General features: G+C 41.0%; 1 protein-coding gene across 2 annotated transcripts; it reads right to left on the reverse strand.

Annotated features, from left to right (window-relative positions):
- Window positions 1-848: 848 nt before the first annotated feature.
- On the reverse strand, window positions 849-22,041 carry AMPD1 (adenosine monophosphate deaminase 1). Of its 2 annotated transcripts, none has more exons than XM_053214638.1 (15): window positions 21,950-22,041; window positions 17,018-17,198; window positions 15,754-15,919; window positions 13,235-13,400; window positions 9,053-9,272; window positions 8,406-8,535; window positions 6,974-7,168; window positions 6,548-6,679; window positions 5,738-5,901; window positions 3,692-3,818; window positions 3,346-3,509; window positions 2,547-2,667; window positions 1,712-1,885; window positions 1,387-1,497; window positions 849-1,028 (listed from the first exon to the last, which is right to left on the reverse strand). In XM_053214638.1, the coding sequence occupies exons 1-15, from the start codon at window positions 21,969-21,971 to the stop codon at window positions 870-872; spliced, it is 2,232 nt and encodes a 743-aa protein (XP_053070613.1). In that variant the 5' UTR covers window positions 21,972-22,041; the 3' UTR covers window positions 849-869. The 2 variants fall into 2 exon arrangements, with proteins under 2 accessions (XP_053070613.1, XP_053070614.1); XM_053214639.1 differs by lacking the exon at window positions 21,950-22,041 and adding an exon at window positions 17,293-20,629.
- Window positions 22,042-24,682: the final 2,641 nt, after the last annotated feature.

The following is a 24,682-nucleotide window of genomic DNA, read 5'->3' on the forward strand; positions in this document are numbered from 1 at the left end:
GACAGCTGGCTATAACTTTATTGGCAATTATATCCTTAAAACTGATCATCTTTGGATAAGATAAATTCTACCTAAGCGTAATAGCTCATAGGTACATATTTTCTATATTGGACGACACCTGTTTTTGTCTAAGAGCATTAGTCTCCAGTTGTATCCCGTCAAGAGGACTTTTCAATTGTCTAAGTGCCTCAAGCAAAGTTCATTCTGTAAACCCAAAGCCTGCATTTCTCCCTGGGGCTCCTGGGTGGCTCAGTGGGTTGGGCATCCAACTTTGGCTCAGGTCCTGATCTCACCTCTCTTGAGTTCGAGCCCCTCATTGGGTTCTTTGCTGACAGCTCAGAGCCTGGAGTCTGCTTTGGATTCTGTGTCTCCCTCTCTTTCTACCCCTTCCAGCTCATGCTCTGTTTCCTTCTCCTTCAAATATAAATAAACATCAAAAAAAAAAATTTTAAGCCTACATTCTCCCAATAACAAGTCATTCGCTAGTATTTTTGCCTTGACTTAATAGTTATTATGTTAATAATAATATGTATTATTAACTATTATTAATTGTTAATAAGGCAGGGCAAAAAATACTACCAAATGTTTCACCTGTAAGTCATAGTGACTCTAGAGTCACACAAACCTACGTCCCCATTGCTACCTCTCAATAGATGTGTCCTTGTGCAGGTTATTAACTTCACTAACTTCAGTTTACTCATCTTCTCCAAAATGAAGATAACATTTTCTACTTCATAAAGTGAAAATAATTAAATGAAATAATGTCAGTGGTACAATCATTGGTTTACAGTAAGGATTCAGTAACTGGTAAATATTATTCATATTCTCTAATGAAAATCTCACCCACATTATTATTTGGTTTATTTGCTTTATTCTCCCGATTTAAGGCCTTCAGCAATTAAATTAAGTTCATAACACCAGGTTTCATAGCGATAGGCCATGCGGATTTGGGCTACATTTGTCTTCCGGATATCGTTTCCCATAGGGCCTTCCTCAAGGTAATTGTCGCCCAGGAACTTTGCTTTCTCCTGTAAGAGAAAAGAAAGGAGAATGATTGTTGTCTTTTTATCCTGATATAGACAGTAATTACATCTTCCACAAAGATCCCTTCCTTATATTACTTACTGACAAAAGGAAAACATAAACCAGTAAAAGCACTTATCCAGTGCTTCAGTACACATGGTCTGCTGAGAAGTCAAATGTGTTTTATTTTCCTTGCCCAAAGGCATAGCCAGAGAGATAGAAGAATTCTTTCTAATCCCTGGCCATAGTATTTGCGTATGATTTGCGGGATAATTTTTCTACATGTGTTTCCCCAACTATCTTTTCATTACTCAGTTTCCAGATCCTATGCACAGAAGGACAGCCAGCCAAGGACAGGTCTACCTCATGAGAAATTCCACATTGCAGAACACTGTTTCTTGCCACTTCACACATATCGCAGGTACTCAGTTTGAACACTTGGGCAGCAATGGCGTATTCTTCCATTAGGGGCTCCTTAGGTTATTTATTTACATGAGGCAAAAAAAAGAAAAAGAGAAAGAGAGAAAGAGAGAAAGAAAGAAAGAAGAAAAGAAGCATATTAAAAAAAAATAACAAGCATCCAGCAGAAAAAGTATATTGAAACACCTTGATTTGACTTTGAAATTCTGGATGGAAAACAGCAATCCCTCCAAAGATGCCTGTATTGCTCAAGATTCCATATGTGTACCTTGGTAAAGTGGAATTGCATCGGGTCATCTGTTGACAGTGAGATCATTAGTCCCTTCTGGAGGAAATCTAAAAGAGGATTTTTGGCATATTCTAGAAATAAGCTGTTGTTACTTAATGGCGACATGGCGATGGGAATCTGGGCTAAGAAGAACAAATACTGTAACACAGGACTCTGAAAAGGAAAAGCGAAAAAAATTATTTAAGGATGTTGAAAAAGGGATACAAATGAGAAATGTTATAACTACATGATCTGCAAGTTTTAGCTTTCAAAAGAATGATCATATGTTCTTTCAGTCCCTGAGGACAGACAAATAATCATTTTAAATGTAAATGCTATTTAGAATACATGTATTTGGGATCATCAATTTTCAGTAGCCTTGAATCAAACTAAATGTTTGAGTTTTAGTTGCCTAAGGTACATGGTCTGTCTCGGGAAAAGACTTCACCTTGAAACATTTTTTTATCCCTCATAAGAAAGTTCTGACTCTCACAAGAGGTATTTGAAAACATGCTATAACAAGAAATCTGGCAAAAACTAGTTTAAGGTAAGCCAAGCACCTCTGAATTCTCCCTTGTCAGAGTTCTAAAATAGAAGTCGAAAGACCTGCATTAACTCATCTCTGCTGCTAACTGGTTAGGTAATCGTAAGCAGCTCCCTTTACTTGTCTGGCTTCTGTGAAATGAACTGTACTAAATAACCTCAAAAATCTTTTTTTGCTCTACTTTAATTTGATTCCAGTGTTGATAATGAGTTGGGAGACAATGATACAGAAAAAATTATTCCTCTAGCTCCAATATAAAAGTTAATATTAGGAAGAGAGCCTCCAACTCACCTTCTTTAAATTCAGGCCATGAGAGATATTATCTGCTGTCATGAATGCTGTCATGAGATGGGTGAGAGCACCTGCTTCCCCGCAGTGAGGTCGGAACAGGAAAGTATTCATGCCTCGTTCCCTAGGGAAAGGCAACTGCCATAGTTATCACAGGTGGCTGGCTAGGACCCGGCAGCAATTTGGGGCATGGAGTAATTTATAAGAAAATCTGGTAAGAAAAGAATTAACCCTCTGAAGGAGAGTGGGGCATCCAAAGGATTCGGTAAAGCTGGCAATTCCCAGGTCATGATCTTAATTCTTCCCGAACATAGCCTTCTGAAAAAAAGAGGCAGCAGAGGATATGAGGGTATAGAGGAAAGTCAAGATTTGATTACCTTCAGTTTCAACAGGAAATTTACCAAAAGTACCATGTTGTCATTTCTCCTACTCACACTTGAGGGGGGAGATGTTTCCAGAAAACCCCGTTATAATACTCCTCTATTCTTTACCCAGGTATATCAAGAAGGGTGAAGTGTATGGAGTATGATAATAAATTGTGCAGTGATTAGTGAAAATTCCTAAACTTGCAAAGAAAGGAACTGTGAAAGTTGCTGAAGGCTCCAAAACATCCATTCCTGCTACTAAATAAAGAAAGAAACCAAAGAAAAAGACAAGGGAAAGATATTTCTGATTCGGGCCAATTGAAAGTGTCCTAGCAGTGCAGTGCAGTGGCCCTTCACCACCCAAGGTGCCAATGTCTGAGCAAAAGAGGTGTGTCAAATAGAATCATCTCCTTCTAGCTCCAGTTCTGTCTACTTACTTTCTCAGGCTGTTGAGAACCGTGATGTTTGCATACATGTAATAAGCATAGTAAGTGTAAGACGGATTCTTTTCCATGGTCCACTCCTGGGGCTTGGGACTCTTGGAGGAGAACATGTGGCCACTGTGTTTGGACTCATCATCCACACTGTCGAAGCCAGTAATCTGTCCAGAAAAGTAGGCCATGCAATGGGGTCAGTTCGACTACAGGATCCCAGTCCTCAGAAAACCTTTCAGCTCCCAAAGGCAAGGACCAAACGTCAGAGATAAGCACCAAAAATGAATCACAGCTTGTGGCAATACTAGCTCACGCACAGCAGTGAGAAGGCCCAAAGGCTCATGCTTACATGCTTAAGGAAGACACTGAGGTCTGGGTGAGCCTGGGGATTAATGGTGGCCTCAAACACTGGCATGAAAACATTCTCCAGCATCTTTCCGAAGTGTGGGAGGAAGTTCTTCGATCGGAACACATCGCTAAAGGCAAGAATAAAGAGAATTTACGAGGAAAATAGTTTTAGTATTAACAGCCCCTGTGTGAAGGAATCAGAGGGCAAGATGCCATGTTCAGAAAAAGACTTAGTGTGTCCATTCTAGGTCCACTCCGGTACACTCTTTTTGGCTACCCATAAAGAGGGATTCCGTTTAGATGAGGCATAGAGACATAAATTTCTTGCTGGACCAGTTGCCTCAATCTCTTCTACAAAACCTCTGTAGTAAAAATATTAACCTTCACAGCTAAATCCATATAGAAAATGAAGAGTATATATAGGAACTATGTCGCAAAAGATTGGGTGACTTATTTGTGGTATATAAGATGGTGAGCATGATACATTTATCGAGAACACTTCTGGAGCGCCTGGGGTGGCTCAAGTTGGTTGATTTCAGCTCAGGTCATGATCCCAGGGTAGTGGGATCGAGCCCCGTGTTGGGCTCCACACTCAGTGCAGAGCCTGCTTAGGATCCTCTCTCTCCCTCTGCCCCTCTCCCCAGCTCTCACATGTGCGCTCTCTCACTCTCTCTGTCTCTCAAAAAAGAAAAACAAAAACAAAACACTTCTGATATGCTTTAGCCAGGGACAATCTAACGAACTAACTCTTATATAGCACTCAGCATATGGCCATCCACTCTTTTAAGTAGCCAGAAATATTAGTTAATTTAATCCTTATAACAACTCAGTATGTTAGCTACCATTATGACCCTATTTTTTAGTTAGTTTATTTTTAAGTAAGCTCTTCACCTAATGTGGGGCTTGAACTCACAACTTGGAGATCAAGAGTCCCATGCTCTACTGACTAAGCCAACCAGATGCCCTCATTGTAAAGATGATGAAACAAAGGCAGAGAGCTCATGAAACTTGCCCAAGGTCACACTGCTAGTAAATAGTAAAACTGGGATTCAAATACAGCCAGTCTAGGTCCAGAGTCCATGCTCTTATCACACCTACTGCCTCTCTGCTTTAATGATATTAGACAGGAATTCCTACCCCAGTCAAAAAGTTACTTTTTTGGTTCAAGAAATAGGATAAAACTCTTGCATTGACAAGGGTGGGAGACAGGGGTGGCATACAGAGGCAGGTGGCCAGAAAATATATAAACACTTAAGTTAGATAGAAGATCAATGATGCTGAGCATCCCCGAGGGTCATGAGTAATTATCAATGGTAATATCATTGATAAATACTCATTGATTGTGGAGAACTTGAGCACTTGGAAATGAGACAATTGTCAGATGGTAGTAAAGGTTCTTTTTTTTTAATGTTTATTCATTTTGAGACGGAGAGAGTGCAATGCAAGAGTGGGTGAGCAGGAGAAGGTCAGAGAGAGGGCAGATAGTTGGAGAATTTCAAGCAGGCTCTGAGCTGTCAGCACAGAGTCTAACGTGGGGCTCGAACTCACAAACCGTGAGATCATGACCTGAACCGTAATTAAGAGTCAATCACTTAACCAACTGGGCCACGCCGGCATCCAGATAATAAAGGTTCTGATACAAGAAAGCTACATCCCAGTCCAGATAAGCATGGGAAAGAATGACTGGACACAGAGAGAAAGACCAGGAGAAAGGGAAAGTATAGTAAAATGTACATAGTTCTCATCCTAGCTTTCAAATATTCTCAATAAGTTATTTTGTGATCTGCGTGAAGTCCCATGTTTTAAAAAACAAAACCCCAAAACTTGGTTAGAAAACTGTACTGAAATGATCTTCCTAATTCCTGTCTTTGGTCAGGAGTGCTGAACCCAGATTGGACAAAACCAAGTACCCAGGACCCTGTTCTGAGCTCCGCTTTAACAAAGCTTTTTTGTGTCTAGAGGCGCTACATCTTTCTTGTTTGTGCAGAGAAGGCGAGGCAGGCGGGATGAAGTCAGGCTTTCGCGTCTCAGATGGGAAAGTACATACTAGATCCTGGGGACCTGGATCAGCCAGGTCATGTTGCAGCAGTAGATGCGGTTACGGACGAACCAGGAGGACAGTTTGTGCCACTCATCAGGACTGCGGCCATAGATTGACAGGCGGGGCTCGGCGTGCTGGTACTTTGCCTCCACCAGGTCTGCACCTACCTCCTGCGAAGCCAACAAAGGAGTCCAAAGCCAGGAATTTCCACAAGTCCCTCAGGGGTCTAAATCTGTGGGGTCTAGGGAGAGGAAGTGGGTACCAAGAACAGGGGAAGCGTAAAAGGAGGTCAGAGGGAACCTATTCCAGGTTAAGATCTAAGGAAATCGAGAGATGAGGGGAATCTAGTCAGGAAGAGACTGATAGTGATGGAGTCTAGAGAGTGAAAAAGTCAGAGAAAGGATGTTGAAATATCCAATCCAAGGGGCCTGCAAACGGCACTCAGCTCTTTTTACACCCCTTACTTTCCAAAACGCACATCTCCCAAGTCCACTGTGTCATTCCTGCATGCTAGAGCTCAGGCCATGAGCCTGAAAGAGTCCTTAATCAGTCCCAAATCCACACCCTCAGCTTCTCTAGCCTCGGAATACAAGTCTTTTAAATCATTACAGTGGACATCTCTGAAGAAATTCTTGCATTCATGTCTGTGGTGCTTCCCCAGGGATAGCACCCTTTCTCCTTCCTTTCCCTCCTTCCTTTCCTTCCCTCTCTTCCTCCTTCCTCTTCTCTTTTCTCCTTCCTTCTTTTCCTCCTTCTCTCCCGCCCCCTCCTCAAGAACCAGGCCAGGTACCATAGATCTGGTTGGTTCCTCCTCACCTTGATGATAGTGGCAAAATATTCCCCGTCAATGTAATTGTCTGTCTTTAAGTAGAGGTCTCGTAGCTCACTTGCTCCTACAGGATTGTATTTGTCATTGAACTTATCAAAACGCTGGAAGGTCTGGCGTCCCTGAATCAGGAAACAGGAACACAAGTATATTATTATCAGAGCTGCTGGGACATGGAGAGCGAGGGAATGGCCACAAGGAACAGGGCCTGGGAACCGGGGGGAAGGGGGTGGGCTCCAAGAAAGGAATCTGGCACAGTTGACAATGAGTGAACCTCAAAATTGTCTGTGGGTGCTTTCAGTCAGCACGGTCAGCCAACACGGTTAAGAGGGCTCTGAGAAGTGGGAGGTTATAGGAGAATGGCATGTGTGGTTCTGAGTATGAGCATGAAGCTGACATCATCTTTTTCAACCTACAGCGTGAACATCCAGAGAATCAACCGTCAGGTCATAGGGATGCATCTTTAATTTGGCAAAAAGTTCCTTCAGGGTCAGATTTTTCTCCTTGCTGCTGTAGACCACTCTGTCAGCATCGATGTGGTAAGATTTCTTAATAAAGCGCAGCAGGTGCTTTTGGTTCATGCAAGCGGCTGCATGGATATGGGTGTCCACCTGTGTGTACATTCAGAGAAAGAAAACCAACAATCAGCCCTAGTCATGCTGCTCTGTTAGAGGCCATGGTGCCTGCAAACCCCATTGAGGCAAGAGAAAGGAATAAGTAGAGGGATGTGACCTGACATCCGGTGAAGGTGGCCCGGCAGGAAAGAACCAGCAGCACCTTTTTGTACCCTTGCGAGAATGTGAAAGTTTAGGGCGATGCAATTATAATGCCTATTTCTCTTGGATATCTGCCTATCCAATTAACTCTCTACCTTTGATCCACACAAAATTCTCGGGGACCATTCTCCACCCCTGAAATAAACTAGCTGCCACAGCTTTCAGCCCCAAAGGGAGAAAAGATCAAAATCATGTCAAAGCCATGACTGACACAGCGATGGAACTTATGAGTTAGATATTTAAAAAAAAAAATTTAATGTTTTATTTCTTTTTGAGAGAGAGGGAGAGGGAGACAGAGTGCGAGCAGGGGAGGGGCAGAGAGAGAGGGAGACACAGAATCTGAAGCAGGCTCTGGGCTCCAAGCTGTCAGCACAGAGCTCGAAGTGGGGCTTGAACTCACAAACCTCGAGATCATGACCCCAGCCAAAGTCAGATGTTTAACAGGCTGAGCCACCCAGGCGCCCCTGAGCTAGATATTCTTATGATTATAATTTTATAGCCTGGAGATTTGATAGATGAATTTGCCCAAGGTTATACAGGCAGCTGAGCCAGGATTTGGTCCTGAATCTTTGCTCGTATATTTTCTATCCTCACTTCTTTCAATCACTCAAATGGTCGGAACACATCTCAGAGGTGTTTCTAAGTTGATTCGTTTTCTACACTTATTAGCGCATCTGATGCCCACCGTCCTCTTGTGAGCTAGACTGAGCAGATATATTTTCCAATTTTATGAATGAGGAAACAAACTCAGAAATATTTAATCATCACCCGCTATATCTCAGAGTCAGGAAGTAGAAGAAAAAGGACTAGAAGAAAGGTCTTCCAAAGCCTGGAATAGCAGTTTTTGAGATTTCATTCGTTTTTGTTATTTTTGTGGTTCACGATCATTATAATTTTTTGTGGCAAGAATGTGGTAAACCCTTCTGTGTAGAAAACAGTAGAAATGGCATTTTAACTTTCTAGAATAATTCATTTGCTCTCACTAAAAACAGTTTCTTTCTTGTCCCACTCAAGAGCTAACTGGGCTCCCGTTTTTGCCCAGCGCTGGCCCCTGAGCAGTGCCCACGTTTACCTTCCTGCAGTTATAAAAATCTCGGTGGGGGTTGTTCTTCAACTCCTTTAACTCGTCCATCTCGTTGAGCATCTCATGGACCTGGAACTTGGAAGACAGGAACTTCAGGCGCCGGTGGGTGTAGGTCTTACTGTGGAAAATTAAATCACATAATTCTGAATCATTCAGACACTTAAGGAAAACAGACACAGTTTCAAAACCATCAGGACCCTTATTACCCATAGGAAGCAATTATTGAAACAAACATTTCAGTTTGCAGTTAATCTCACTTGAGAAGTATTGGGCTCCAGGGGCTCAATCTTTTCATCCATGTTGGACAGAATAGTGAGGGAAGACTTGGGAAGGCATTTAACAGCCCCGGGGAGACAGCGTTGCTCAAGGCTGAGGGTCCTGGCTTTAGGGATGGCAGATGCAGACTTGAATCTCAGGGAGCTGTGTGACTTTGGGAGATTATTTAACTCATCAGAGTCTCCGCTTACAAAACGGCAATTATAAAACTACCCACCTCGCAGAATGCTTGTGAGGAGATGGGAAATAATGTACCTGAAGGGCTTAACAGTATTTGAACATTGTAAGCACTTGGTAAATACTCATTCTTACTAAGAGCAGTGTTAGTACTCGTGGTGGTAGCATCACTAAACACTCACACAGGTCCTTGGGCAATTAAAGCAAGCAAAAAATTCATATCATCTAAGAAGGTGTCCATATCGAGATAAGGAAGTGGCTTAGGTTCATCTTTGCTGGCTGCTGCTTCATTAGGATAGACATGAACCACACCGTCCTTCATTTTGAGGTGATAACCCAGGTTTTCCGGGAGGTTATCTGTTTGGAAGGGATCTTCTCCGTTCTTCGCAGGAGGGGTAAAGACTTTTTCAATGAAACACAGAGTAATATATCAGGAAATAAGACAAATGACCACATGAAAATAACCAAAATATGAAATGCTGTAAGATCTCATTTGTTTGGAATCCTGTGCGTCATAAGTTATAATTATTTATCCAGAGCTAAGCTAAAGCTTATTTTTACGTTATTTTTCTTTCTTTTCTTTTCTTTATTATTATTTTTTTTATATTTTTATTTTTGAGAGAGAGAGACACAGAGGGTGAGCAGGGGAGGGGCAGAGAGAGAGGGAGACACAGAATCCGAAGCAGGCTCCAGGCTCTGAGCTGTCAGCACAGAGCCCAATGCGGGGCTCCAACCCTTGAACTGCGAGTTCATGACCTGAGCTGAAGGCGGACGCTTAACCCACTGAGCCACCCAGGCGCTCCTACATTATTTTTCAAAGCTGACCAAATTAGTAGTTTAAAATAACTATAAGATTTTATCTAGTGTAAGAATGATTTTCAAGTCCTTTAGAAGTACTGTTTACATGATTGATACACTACTTACCAATAATTTTATTTACTAAAGTAGCTTATCAAAGGCTTCCTGTTTAGAACATTTTATTAGCTTATGAGATATTTGCATAGAAATAAAATCAAACTACAGTTGAAAAGTAGAATTTGCATTGTGTCCTTAATAAAACCAACCTCTCTAGAAGTCTTAATTTAGAGTGGTTATTTTCAAAAAACTTTATTTTTTAGAGCAGTTTAAAATATTTTTTAAATGTTTATTTATTCTTGAGAGAGAGAGAGAGAGAAAAACAGAGCACAAGCGGGGGAGGGGCAGAGAGAGAGGGAGACACAGAATCTGAAACAGCCTCCAGGCTCTGAGCTGTCAGCGCAGGGCCTGCAACAGGGCTCAAACCCACAAACTGGGAGATCATGACCTGAGCAGAAGTCAGACGCTTAACCAACTGAGCCACCCAGGTGTCCCTAGAGCAGTTTTAAGTTCAAAGCAAAATTGAGCATCAAATACACAGTTCCCATATACTCACTGCTACTCCCGCACAGGCACTGCCTTCCCCACTATGCACACCCTCCACCAGAGGGTACATTTGGTGCAACTGATGAACATAACTGACATGTCGTAATCACCCAAAGTCCATACTTTAACTTAGGGTTCACTCTTGGGGTTGTACATTACATAGGTTTGGACAAATGTACAATGACATGTATCCACTCTTAGAGTATCATACAAATGGTCTCACTGCCCTAAAGACCCTTTGTGCTCCGTCTAGACTGGTTTTAATATAAGTGGAAATATAAAATAAAGTCTTACTAGAAGAATTCCAGTTCTTATTGTAATTATAACATACTATCCACCTTCTAAAGCACCTACAAAGGAATGAGAAGGGATTTTGTGGGTAAATGCCCCCTTCTTTCCAGTGCTAACAGTTTCAACCTAAGAAAGCCAGGAAGAAATTCTACGTTGTCATGGCCTTTAAAGCGCTTAACCTTCTACTTTCAACAAGTAAGTGCCCAAGGCAGCAGAAAAGTCTCCAGTTTGCCAGTGATGACTCACAACCACAGTGGGAAAAATAATATGGGAAGAAAAAAGTCATGCATTTTCTATTCAAAACTAGGAGACAAGGAACACGAAAGAAGTGAAACAGTATTTTGCTATGTCGAGTATTAATTTTTTGAATCTTTATACGTGAACATAATAGAGAGATAAAGCACAATTTAGAAGAAGCAAAGACAAAACAAATATCTTAATGACAGTATTATAGAAAAGAGGTAAACCGATTTTATGTATCGCCAAACAGGATACATGTTTACTCTGATTTTAATATTAAAAGGAATTATAGAGAAGAAGTTACAGAACTGGAAAGCTTTAATGACATAACAATTTGCAAGTTCAAAAACCCTTAATATTTGTCTCCCTTGAAATCTCAAACCTAGAAGTATACTCCAGAAGATGTCGAGCAACTGCACAAAGATGTTTCTCTAACGCTGTTCATTGCAACCTTAATGGAAATCAATTTTTAAAAGTCGGAAATCTAAATGCCTAAAAATGAGAATTGGTTAAATAAAACATGATACAGTTATACAATAGAAATCTGAGAAGTTCTATAAATCTGATTATTTAAAAACATGTACTTCACTTCATATAAGGCAGAAAGTAAAAAGTGAGAGATGGAAATGAAGTACTATGGAAAGTCAAAACATACAGTTTAGTGTTCTCCAGAGGTTAGAGGAAGGAAGGAAACGATAGCATCTGGGCTGCACGTCAAAGGGTGAGGTTGCATCTGGACATATGGACATACAGTGAAAAAAGTGAAGGGCAGTCCAGGCACAGGGAACAGCATGACAACAGTACAGGGACAGGAAAGTGCTGAACCAAACGGCAGACAGGAAACACTTCCGACCAGAACAAAGGTGGAGTAGATAAGGTAAGTTTATAAATAGGTTGAGAATCTAGTTAGAAGGCCAGCTGGTGGCAGGCCTTGAATGCCAGGCTAAAGACTGGACTCAATTTGGAAGGTAATGGGAGCAATTAAAGGTTTGTGATAGGAGAGGGATATGTTCAGATCTGTGTTTTAATAACTGGCACCTAAGTGAATCTCACCAACAGACAGTGAGATTAGAATTTAACAGAATGGGTCAGAAACTATGATAATAGCCTAGACAAGGTGAAAGATAGACCTAAATTAGGGTTTGGGGAATAGCAAAGAGGGGAGATTTTGAGAGGTATTGTACGGAATTAATTATGTGATTGTGCACGTGGGCAGGAGAGAGAATGGAGCCAAAGACGACTATGATATTTTTAGACTGGCTTACTTAGATAGTAGTCCCTCCTTATCCATAGGGGACATGTTCCACCACCCCCAGTGGATGCCTGAAACTGTGGATAGCATTGAACCCTGTACAGACTGTCTTTTCCTATATATACCTATACATACCTATTAATGGGCCACTGGTCTATCAACTTACACGTTTAATTTATAAATTAGGCACAGTAAGAAATTAACAACTACAACTAATAATAAAATAGATCAATAATAACAACATACTGTAATAAAAATTAGGAGGGGCGCCTGGGTGGCTCAGTTGGTTAAGTGTCTGACTTCAGCTCAGGTCATGATCTCATGGTTCACGAGATCAAGCCCTTGTGCTGACAGCTCAGAGCCTGGAGCCTGCTTTGGATTCTGTGTCTCCCTTTCTCTCTGCCCCTCCCCTGCCCGCACTCTCTCTCTCTCTCTCAAAAATAAAAATAAACATTAAAAAAATTTTTTTTAATTGAACATGGTCTCTCTCAAAATATCTTATTGCCCTAAACTCACCTTTCCTCTTGTGATGATGTGAGATGATAAAATTCCTATGTGACATGAAATGAGGTGAATAAGGTAGGCCTTGTGAGGTAGCAGTAGGCCACTGACCTCTTTTTTTTTTTTTTTTTTTTTTTAAGTAGGCCTCATGCCCAGTGCAGAGCTCAACGTGGGGCTTGAACTCACAACCCTGAGATCAAGAACTGAGCTGAGAGCACCTGGGTGGCTCAGTGTGTTAAGAGTCCAACTTCGGCTCAGGTCATGACCTCACGGTTCATGAGTTCGAGCCCCACATCAGACTCTCTGCTGTCACCACAGATCCCGCTTTAGATCCTCTGCCCCCACCTGCCCCCCGCTCCTCCCCCACTCTCTCTCTCTCTCAAAGTAAATAAATAAACTTAAAAAAAAAAAAAAAGACATGAGCTGAGATCAAGAACTGGATGCTTAACCAACTAAGCCACCTGGACTCCTCAGGCCACTGCTGACCTTCTGACAATAAATCAGGAGGACCATCTATGTATGGACCTCGGTTGACTGCAGGCAACTGAAACTGAAGAAAGCCAAATCACGGAATGGTGGTGCGGGGAGACTACTGTAATTTAGGGATATACTTAATATTGAGTAGTTAAACCAAAAGATCTATTTCATATGCTGCATAAGAAAATTACTTCTGACGTACCTGGGTAGAAGCTCTCGTTTGCTACCCAAGCCTCACCATCGATGTTCCGCAAGTACTTGGAAGGGGTTTTAGGGAATCTCTGAAATGACTTCTGCATGTACTTCTCCCGTATGCACAGTGCCCTGTACAGACCTTTGCAAACCATTTCAAAGTCTTCAACTGTCACCTGCCAAGAAAGTGTTAGAGCATCGGAGTCACTCCTGTGAAAATCCAAGAAGTGGATTGTCTTGGGTATGCCCCTGCTCTCTCCTGGGTGTTGTAGCCCGTGCTGAGCCCACCTGCCCATGTGGCTGCTCCCTTACGTGACTTGGGCCCTGGGTCTTCCTCCAGGAGCAGATCCTGAAGTTTCTTGCCCTCTTTCATTTCTACTAAAACTCACCTGGTCTACAAGTCTTTCCTGACAGTCTTGTGTTTGTTTGGTGTTTGCTAGAAAGCAGTGATTATCTAGTGAGTGTGATTAAAAGAACCCATTCTAACATGGAAAATACCTTCTTCCTTCCAGGTTTTACATACGGGCTTCTGAAGACGGTATCTCAACTGAAAGACCATGTGACTCTAATTTGAGAATTCAAACCACTTTCTGGTCAGTGGGGGAAATATGTGGGGATGAATAAGGTGTCACACATCCCTCAAACCCTATCATGCATGCCCTGCCTTCTGTCGTTATAGATGGATCAGAACATCATCTTATGATAAGTTATCATTCCTTTGGATGGTTTTAAAGAGAACTTAATCTGTGGCTAAAAATGGAGAGATTCTAGAATAAAATTTTCTCAGAACTGCTGGAAATTTCCTAAGCTGTCTGTCTCCCATGCCCCATCCTTGACTCTGGGCTGGGGACAGCATGCCCAAAGAGTTATAACTTGAAATCACTGAATGATTGTCATCAGAGCCCAAAGATTTTCTGGGACCAATGTAAGCTTGTTTCGAATGTTTGAGGCCCGGATGTTGATCCTAACCAGTTGAACTCTTTTTAAAGGTGTGCTGACCTTGGCCGAGAGATTCTGGCATAGGTGCTGGAACTAGAGGTCTGCTTCTAATGGCATGCTTGTTCCTTTGCCACCTAATGGGCCACCGGTCTATCTTCTCCAGGATAAGAGCTGGATCTTATTCACTGTGGTGTCCTCAGCATCTGGCACACAATGCGTAGCACACAGTAGGTGCTCAATAAGAATTGATTAAATGGAATCAACTGATTATCAGGGATTGATGGCCTTGGAAACTTAGTCCTGATCCCCCTTACCTCTCTGTTCAGTTACAAGGTGAGAATGGATGGGGGCACAGAATACAACCAGCTGATTATTGCTCAGCAGCTCAGCCACATTCAGCCAACACGCTTGGTTCTTCAAAGACTCCATGTCATGGTTTCAGGTGCCCTCCAGTTTTCAGAGGAGAAATAGCTACTCCCTGACTTCTGTGAACCTTTTCCTTCCTCCCATCCTCTTTCTTTTCGTTTGTGTTTGTTTCTACCAAGCACAAGCAGTATCAACTTTGCCTCTTAGTTTTTATGTTTTTTTGAACTCCTGCGTTCTCCAAATGGCAGCTCTATTGAACATCTCCTTTCAGTCATTTATAATCTAAAATGCCTGCCATTTGCAGTCATGTCATCACACAGAAAGTGAATAAACAAGAATTGTGTTTGTTTCCTTGCTCTGTCCCTTTTTAAATATCTTGGGACTGACCCTAAGTGGGTCAGTTACATGAGAAGGGGGCTTAGGATTGGTCATTAAAACTATATTTGGAGCATAGACTGATAGCTACACATCAGTTTCACCAATATGATGCTGACTCTGCAAGTTCATGTGACAGAGATTTATTAATTGCCCAACTGTCCTGGACAGGACAGGAAGGTCAAGTTGTTTGTGACAGGAGTTTACTATCCCTGTGGCATAACTAGAGTCTATTCCAGGCAATAATCTACCGTGTAAGCATCTGCAATGAAATTGGAGATGACCGTTGGTCAAAAAAAAAACAATAGCCCCATTAGAATCTTCTAGGCTCTCTCTCATCTTTCTTCTTTTCTCTGGTCTCTCCACTCTTCTTTTCTCATCTCCCTCTCTTTCTTCCAAGCTGTTTTCTTGGATTGGTTTATGCTACCTGAAGTCCTTGTCTCTATTCTAGGGCTGCCCGGGATCCATCTTTTCCCAAGAGCCCCCTGTGCCTCCTCGAGGCTCCCTGTCTTGTCTTGCGATATCCTCAGTGAGATTAGCCCACCAGGTGCTCTCTTGTTTCTTGTGCCAAAATTTGTCTAGTGTATTCTGTAACACACACACTGCATTCCACTACATACTGTCCATGTGCAAGCAAATGGAATAGAGAAGGATAGATCATGTGGGATGATAAAACAAAATAGAAATATAAGTCATGGCAAATCAGTATTGAAATGCAATAATGAAGTACAGCAAAGGACAAGTGAACTAACACCTTCCTCAGAAGGAAAGGCAAGAAGGTAAGGAAGCTGAAACAATCAAGCTGTGTCTTCCCAGCAGCGACATTTGAGGGGAAAAAGAGCAACTCACCCCTGAGGCATAATCGCCAGTGATCTGCACTCTCTGAAAATCAGGCACGGTCTGGTAGGTTGGAGATGAAGAAATGTATTCGTCGATATGGGACAGTTTAGTGGAAGATGCTTCACTTTGTGGAATGGACAAATTAACAGTCTTCCGTCCATGGAAACGTTTTTTTCTGGGTTTGAAACACAAAAATAAAAGAACTTAACTTGGTCCTCATTGGGACTCATTGGGAGTTGCGTTGTGATAGATTGGTGTTTCACTATCCAATTTCATTTTGAGGACAAAAAGTGCAAATTAAAATGTCAGCTGGCTGTCAGAAACAGGATCCAACCATATGGGAAGAGGGATCACATGACCGTATTCCCTTCTTCCCGGTATCCTTTGGGACCGTTGGCCTTTGGGAACATACGAGAAGGCTTTCAGCATGACCTTATTCTTCGCTGGCAGTCCACTCCTAGCAGATGGGCAGTCTGGGAACCACAACAAGCACAGGCTATGTCAGTTATTACCTGTGTTGTTTTCTGCTTGTTCTGAAACTCTGTGAGCTTCTGTTGCCCCCTATGAAAAAAAATAGTGTAATAATGCCTACCTTAAAGAAATTCTGTGAGATTTAGTGTACAGAGTTTATAAGTTGCTTAGTCAATATTAGTTCCTTAGATCAACAAGTCTTTATTGAGTTTCTGCTTTGACCCAAGACTTACGTTAGGTCCTATGGGGCATGCTGAACAAGGGGGATCGCTGTTCTTTCCTTAAAGACAAAATAAAGAGGATGGCCAGGGCAGGAAGGCAGAAATGGAGTGTTGTATCCCTGGGGCCTAGAGGAAGTCAGACTGGCCTGAGGGCTATATTCATATCAGATAGCACAATGCGAAGGTTGGCTAAAAATGAACTCTGAAGATGAGGCTCTTGAGTTCTGGTTTCCGTACCCATTGTGTGTAAGTTGAGTGTGTGCCCAGCAGCCATCAGCCTACCTTGGTTTGGAACAATTGCACAGGAGCTCACGTCCTCTTGCTTGGGCAGATAGGGAGGCTTCAACTAAAGGAAGATGTGCATGAGCGCAGGATGTCTACTCTTTTCTTCTTTTTAGTCATTGCTAACCTTGCCCTAGCTTACACAGTGCGGGGGTGGGGGTATAGGTGAAAGAGAAGAATTTTTAGCTCTGGCAGAGTTCCTCCTCCAAGTTGAACCATCATTCAGACAGACTGAACCAGCTGCCTGACAATTCTCCTTCCTGTGTCCCAATGTCCCAACATTCCCTTACACCACTTACCTCCTGCCTTCTGTGGAGGTGGACATGGCCTCCAGGTGGAATATGTGTGCTCGCATCTCATGATGAGAAATTGGACAGATTTCATCCACATCAAAGGGGGAAATCTCTTGACGGCCTCCCTCATCTTTGACTTCAGAGGCAAATACTTTTTCAGCCAAGCTACGTATTTCATCATCAACTTCTAAAAGAGGTTTTCATGGATTAGTATTCAAGCTCTTTCTCAGAAGTCATCAGAGAGTTCCTGCTATGTGTGAGGCACAGTGCTAAGGACTGACCTGGGTGCGTGGCTCCCCTATACTCTAACCAGTGCCCCAGAAGCATGTCAAAGCTCAGTGCCACTCTACTGTCTCTTTAGAGGTTTCTGTGTGGGTAGCTTGGAAATCCATTCTCAGAAACACAGGTCAGATTCTTGCAGCACATTTCAGGAGGTCCTAAAGGTGGGATTGGTCTCTTGAAGGATTAGCACTTAATGTAAGATCACCTGTTTCTGGCAGGGCTAAGTCTGATTTCATAGTAACCATGCAGCATAATCTTTCTCATTAGACTGGTGGAGTATTTCCGATGGCTGTGAAGGTGTGAATAGGATTTTTGGTCTTCAGAGCTTTTCTTTCTAGAAAGATCGTAGTGATCTAGGTAGTTTTGAGAAATAAACGTGTACTTTGGGCCTTTCTTCCTCATAGGACAGATACTGTGTTTCTCTCACACATTATTTCAAATCCTGACAACTTGATGATATGCTGGTATGTGGGAGAAGGGGGCCATTGAAAGTTACTACCCAGTGTTGGGAGTCCCACTTCTTGTGGACATGTGGCTTTTCATAATGAATGGCCCTTGGAAAGCCAATTTTACTTTTACATGCCTTAATATTCCCATCCTTTGTTTTTAAATTTATTTTAAGTAATCTCTACACCCAACGTGGGGCTTAAACTCACAACCCCAAGATCAAGAGTCACATACTCTTCCGACTGAGGCACCTTAATATTCCCATTCTTAGAATGGGTGGAGGGGTGACGTTTAGTTTGGCAATGAATAACCCAAGACTCTCCGGATGTAAAGGAACTAATTTCATCATACAGCGTAGTAATGGCTATCAAGTATCTGCTCTTCTGTTAAGTTCCACTGCATTTTCCACATACCCAATTGTTTTCATCTGAATAGTCATTACTTCTAATACTTCTAAAATCTCTTCATATTTCCAGAAAAGAGCAGGTAGCAAATAATGAGAATGGCAAAGAGTTAGCTATTTGGAGCAACAGAAGACAGAACACTCTTCAAATGATGACAGAGCAAACTGCGTGCAAAGAGAAAGATCCCCTCATTGCCGCCCCATCAGTGTCCTTACAGATCTCCAAAATGCCACATTTTCGATTTTGACTTGAGTAAGTGCATGTGTTCAAATCCTTGTTCTGCACTTACCGACACCTTCACCTTCCTCTGTCTTAGTTTCCTCATCTGTAAAGTGGGAATACTAGTACCTACCAAAACTCACTCATGAGGCTGTTGTGGTAATAATGTACAGGGAAATACTTTACAGACAACAAAGCACCAGATCAAACTGAATGATGCAATTTGGTAGTGTTGGTCAGACAGATATCTGGTATTTGGGGTTAGTTTGGGGCTATTAAGGAAATGATAAATGATATGACTTAGTATAGGCTGAAGCGTACATTGGAAATGATAGTAATTAAATCATAACTTCATCACCACTGTCAGGTCAGCCTATTTTCAAAACCTGGCTTATCACAAAAGAATAACAGAAACCCACTGTATTGCTGAACTTCATGCATCTGTCTGCCTCATTAAACTCAAGCACTTCCTGAAACTGAAGACCGTCTTTGGATGCTATGGAGTAGTTCTTTGACAAGTACCACACTCCACAAAGGACCAAATGGGACTCTAAATAGATATGTTTGATGGCCTGAGAATGCCTCCCCACCCCACTACCAACTGATCCTCAGAGATTAGTATCATTCCTCCAGGAATGCAAGCAAGCACATGCACCTCAAGGATGAATGGCAAGCAGAAGTTAGAAGAGGCTTCATGCACCATGAAACGCAAATGAAAAGGGGCTAGTTGGTTATGATGATGATGAGGACAAGGATGCAACTGGCTTGTCATGATGGGTCTGTGACAATGCTGCCGGAGGCCTCAGGAAGGATGGCATGGAAATGGATGCTCAGAAACCAAATCCTACTTGCTTGAGATCTGGCTTGTCCAGAACAAACAGTCATTACCTAGGACTGCACGTATCCATTTGTTTCATAGTTTTAAATGTTATTGTTTTTACTGAGTCCCATCTCCCTAAGCCACTAGAGATGATTGAAAAGTTAGAAACTCTACTCTAAGATGTGGTTTGCATGATGCCCCCAAATTACATGGTTGATATTTCCTTCCACTGAATCAACCAGTCGTTTTGACTTCATGCAACCACAGCTGAAATTTGACTCCTCATTCAAGAGCTCTGCCTTTCAAAAATATTTCAGGGAGTGGCGATGATTGTGGGAAAGAAAGAGTGAAACTGGTATTTCAAAAGATGAGTGGATAAGATTTGGTGACAGTTCTGAATTCAGGGAGTAAAGGAGAGATGAGTCCCTTGTGTTTGTATAGCTGATTGTTGGGTTCTTTTTTCAGCATATTACATTTGAGATAATGGAGCACCTGAGTGGAAATGTCTGGATGACAGGACATCTTCATTTACATGTGGAGTAGACACGAGAATAGAAACAAGTGGTAAAAAGATGAAGCAGAGTGAACACTGAACTAGGAGTGAGGAAAAGTGTCTGTGACAGCTGGGTGGCCTTGGGGAAACCACATAATCACAAGGAGCCTCAGTGTTCATCATCATAACAAGAGAATGCTAATAATAATAATGTCAACTTCAGAGCATTGCCATAAAGGTTAAACAAGAAATCCTTTAAAAATGACACAGTGCTATATAGAAGTTGGGGATTATTACTATTAACATGGGAAGTGCAAGGCTCTTGAGAAAGGGAATGTCATGCTGGCTTCTTCACTCAACGTTGAGACCCAGAAGAGCATGCTTATTTCCCAGCAGTGCTTTATTGATGGGTAGAAAAGACAGGTCGTAGGTGTTTCATCTGCCACATCTCATCTCCTCTATGCCTCTCCGAGGCAGACCTACTTACTATCAGTCAGCCTAAGGACAAGTCTAATTTGAAACATAACTTAAGGTTCCAGTTTTATCTGAAGTGAGATTTTATTTGACCCGGTCACAGAAATTTACCATGAAATGTTTTGCTTTGGAGTTGAGGATTTCCTAAGGCAAGACTCAATAGGCCCTGCTGGCTAACCTATATCTAAAGAATACTATTTTATTTTAAAACATCAGATGAACGCCCCTCTGATGTTCTGTTTAAAAAATGGATTTGGTTGGTTTTTTTTTTGGCGGGGGGGAGTCCAGAAAATCCATGAGTTCATTTGCTATGCTATGGGATATCTATGGTTATTATTAATCTTTGTTGGCTTTCAATGGTATCATTTAATAAACACTGCTGGAAAATACTCATGTTTCTGAATTAATGAGTAGTACTATTTTTCATTGATACTTTGGCAAATGGCAGGAAAAATTGTCCAAAATACTTACGTTTTTCTTTAGCTGTTTGAAGTAAAATAAAACAAGATAAAATATATAAACAACTTTCAGAAATCATAGTGGCTGTTAATCTGTGCTTTGGGGTAGAAATGTGTAGATTGGTACAAGAAATGGGGGAGGTGGAATGTGTTATTACAGCTCATTCTTCCATTTACCTACAATTTGCTGTCATCAGAAAACTCTGGGAATGTGGTCATTACACACCCCTTTCTTTTCTTTCCCTTTCTAATATGGCTCCTTAAATTTATGTTTATAATCGTAAAGAGGTACGCTTTGTAAAATGTGATGTTAAAGACATCTGCTCTAGAGAAATGTAAACTCTCATACGATGCTGGTTTCAGCCAAACTGAAGGAGCCCATTTGGTAAGCAATTTAGCAACACCTACCAAACAGCCATTTCTGACAATCTACCCTACTGATTTCCATTCTTAAAAATGGCAAAAACTTTATGTACAAATACTGTTGTCAGAATACAATTTTACTTACCCAACTGTAAAGAACCTAAGGGATTAGTTAAGAAGATTTGAATATTACCCAGCCATTTAAAATGATGTTTAGGAAGAGTTTAGAATACCACGATAAACGATTAAGTCATAATGTTAAGGGAAAAAAAAGACAGGCTATAAAGTGACATGTATTATATAATCACAGCTATGTTTTTTTACAAATTCCTTAAAGTTGCATAGAAAATAGATTGAAAAGAAAAACACTAACATGTGAAAAGTGGTATCTTTGGATGATGGGACTGTGGTTGTTTTTTTCTTAGTACCGCTCTCCTAAATTTCTCGTGTTCTCTAAATGAGTGTTATTACTTTTATGTTCAGTGGAATTTCTCTTTCTTGTTTCACAGGAGATATGTATTTCCTTCCTAATGAAAAAGACTTAGTATGATTCTAAAAATTATTATGTGTACAAACCTGGATCGTGAACCATCAAAATACACAGATGGGGTTAACATTTCCATCACGCTTGTGATTTTCAACTAACACTATAGCTAGAGACGTCGTATAGGACACTGCTGTGAACTCTAACAGGCACAGGCTTTGTTTAGACTAGCAGAGTAGATTTTAAATATCTTCCACCGTTTTCTCCTGGGATCATCAAAGATGCTACCACATGATACAGTTTTAGAAAATTATCTCCCTTCCAAAACTAAGAAGAAAAAAATCCTTGAAAATCTTGTCTTGCTTCTTCCTGAAAAGTATAATTAAGTGGTACTCTGAACCCTAAATAAAGGATTGTCAAAGCTGACATGATATACTCAAAGGAATGGCTGCATTTAAAAGAATTGAGCTCTCAAAACACTTTTGCACACCTACCTGGAAGTTTCAACAGAGGCATTGTTGCCGGGGTCCTTGATTCTAGGATAGCACAGTAGAAAGGAGGAGAGAGGAGGCTGTGGGGATGACTGCCTGACACTATAAAATACCCTGACATTCATTTTATGATTTTGCTTTGCATCTGTAATCTGACCCTTCTCTGCTAAAAAGAGAGAGATGAGTTTTAGACCTATTTATAGCTTTAGGCAATTGACAGAGAAAAACAGGTGAAGCCTTCAGTCTTTACCCTGGGATTTCAGAAAAGATATGTGCTAGGTCAGGAATTGCATTTCAGTACTTTCTAAATCTTCCTATGCATCGGAGTCTCCTCAGGTGTAGTTTTCTTACATGATTTCACCAGTGATGATTATTTTTCACCCCGGTGAAATACAGCAAAGTCTTATAGGCTCTGGATGTCAAAGTCCTCAGGATTTCAGTCATGAGAACAGCTTGCTGAGTTTGATGTATATGCTGGTGTATTCATCAAGTTCTCTCCACACACACACACACACACACACACACAGGCACACACAGGTGTGCGCACATGCACACACCCACACTTTCATTAGAAATATGCTATATTTCTGACTTCACTCATATGAGGACTTTAAGATACAAAACAGATGAACATAAGGTAAGGGAAGCAAAAATAATATAAAAACAGAGATGGGGACAAAACAGAAAAGACTCTTAAATATGGAGAACAAACAGAGGGTTGCTGGAGGGGTTGTTGGAGGGGGATGGGCTAAATGGATAAGGGGCATTAAGGGATCTACTCCTGAAATCATTGTTGCACTATATGCTAACTAACTTAGATGTAAATTAAAAAAATAAATTAAATACAAATTTTAAAAATAAGTAAAAAAAAAAAAAAAGAAGAAATGGGCTATGTTTAACAGAAATCCCCTTGACAGAATTTATTCAATGAATTAGGTAGTAAACTTACTTCAAATCTTAGAGAAACTAAACTTCCATCTTGAGTGCTCATTTACCCCTCCTTTGTATATTGTTATAAAAAGAATGATATCTTCCTTTTATATAACATTTTATAGTATATAAAGCATTTTTCAGACATTATCTTTTGGATCCTAATTACAATCCTATAAGTACTTTATCCCTGCCTCCCAAATGAGAAAACTGAGGCTCTGAAAAGTGAAGTATCCTGCCCGAAGGCTTTCTACTCATAAATGGCAAAGCTAAGACCCTCTGGACCAAAATCTTAGGATCTTTCGACAATAACAGAGAGTCTTTGCTGTGGCTAATTATGTGATAATTACTGTTAGGTAAAGAAAGTATTTCTGAGATTCAGCAGAGTTTATCAGTTGTAACAGTTTATATTAAAGACAGTAGCACAAGTTGGAGCTGCAGATTACAACAGAATTATGGATGTAGACTGAATAATCTTTTCACTATTAACTGTTTCCTATGGAAAATTGGAACAAGCCTTTTTGTTGGCAAAACTGAATAGTTTGCTGCCTACGTTTTTGGCGATCTCCTCCTTTTCATCAGCAACATGAAAACACATTTACAATGGTGTTACTGAACCAAAACATTTGTTCATTCCTTTCCAACTTTTTTGGTGATATTTCCACCTGGGCTTCCCAGGGGTATCTACAAATTGATATATCCAAACTAAACATTTCCTTCCCCAATCTTCTTTCCTCTTTAGCGATCCTTATCTTTATATGTTATCCTTCAATTTTCCCCTTCCATTTGTGGCAGATACCCTAGCTATCTACTCAAAAGTCATTTTCCCTTTTTATTTCTTATTAATAAAGCCCTTTTTAGTTTGGGCACTAACGTACTCAGCCGAAATCAACTGTGTTTGCTAAACCTCCAAGCAGCTAGACGTGGCCATGAAGTACAGTCTGACCAATGGGATATAAACAGAATTGCTGGGTGCCATGGCATACGTTCTGCTTTTTTGCCAGTCTTCTTCTTCCTCTCTGGAATAAAAAATATATATATCTGGGTGAGTGCAAATCAACCATTGTTGTAACACAAGTGATGAGCAGGACAAAAGCCACATGTGAAGAAATACCTGAGCAGAAGAAAAGAGCCAGGGTCCCTGAAGGTATCTTCAAGTCGCCATATTAGCCCTGGACTGCCCCCCTGCAGGCTTTCTAAAACAGATGACCCCCAAACAGCGCTGGAGTTAGGGTTACTGACATCCTTCTTACTGCCCCCTCGAATGGTCGAAAATCCACATGTAACTTTTGACTCCCCCCAAACTTAACTACTAATAGCCTACTACAGACCAGAAGCCTTACTGATGACATAAATAAACAGTTGATTAACACATATTTTGCATGTTATATGTTGTATACTGTATTTTTACAATAAAGTAAGCTAAAGAAGAGAAAACCATAAGGAAAATACATTTATACTACAGTATTTATAAAAAAAATCTGTGTATAAGTGGATGTGACAGTTTTAATCCATGTTGTTCAAGGCTTACCTGTATATAAGAAAAATAAATTAGTTTTAGAAATTGGTTACTCAGGTTTTTTGGTTATTAGCAGCTACTGCAATTTTCATAAATCATTAGTCACCTCAAATTCAGATGATTGCAATAGATTCTTAATTATTTTCGCTGCCTCCAAATCATATTGCAAAATACTTCCAGATGAAATCTTTTTAAAACATCACTTTGAGGGGCTCCTGGGTGGCTCAGTTGGTTAGTTGTCTAACTCTTGACTTTGACTCAGGTCATGATCTCATGGTTCATGAGAT

The sequence above is a fragment of the Acinonyx jubatus genome, chromosome C1 (assembly GCF_027475565.1).
Source record: "Acinonyx jubatus isolate Ajub_Pintada_27869175 chromosome C1, VMU_Ajub_asm_v1.0, whole genome shotgun sequence".
NCBI classification, from domain to species: Eukaryota; Metazoa; Chordata; class Mammalia; order Carnivora; family Felidae; genus Acinonyx; species Acinonyx jubatus.

What these genes read in the sequence shown, in the direction of transcription:
- AMPD1 (XM_053214639.1), bottom strand. Translation starts at nt 17,338, where the DNA reads ATGCTTCTGGGGCACTGGTTAGAGTATAGGGGAGCCACGCACCCAG. An exon ending in TAGGGGAGCCACGCACCCAG is followed by an intron (nt 17,199 to 17,292) that starts GTCAGTCCTTAG and finishes AACCTCTTTTAG; the next exon opens with AAGTTGATGATGAAATACGT. An exon ending in ATTTTGCCACTATCATCAAG is followed by an intron (nt 5,902 to 6,547) that starts GTGAGGAGGAAC and finishes TTGGCTTCGCAG; the next exon opens with GAGGTAGGTGCAGACCTGGT.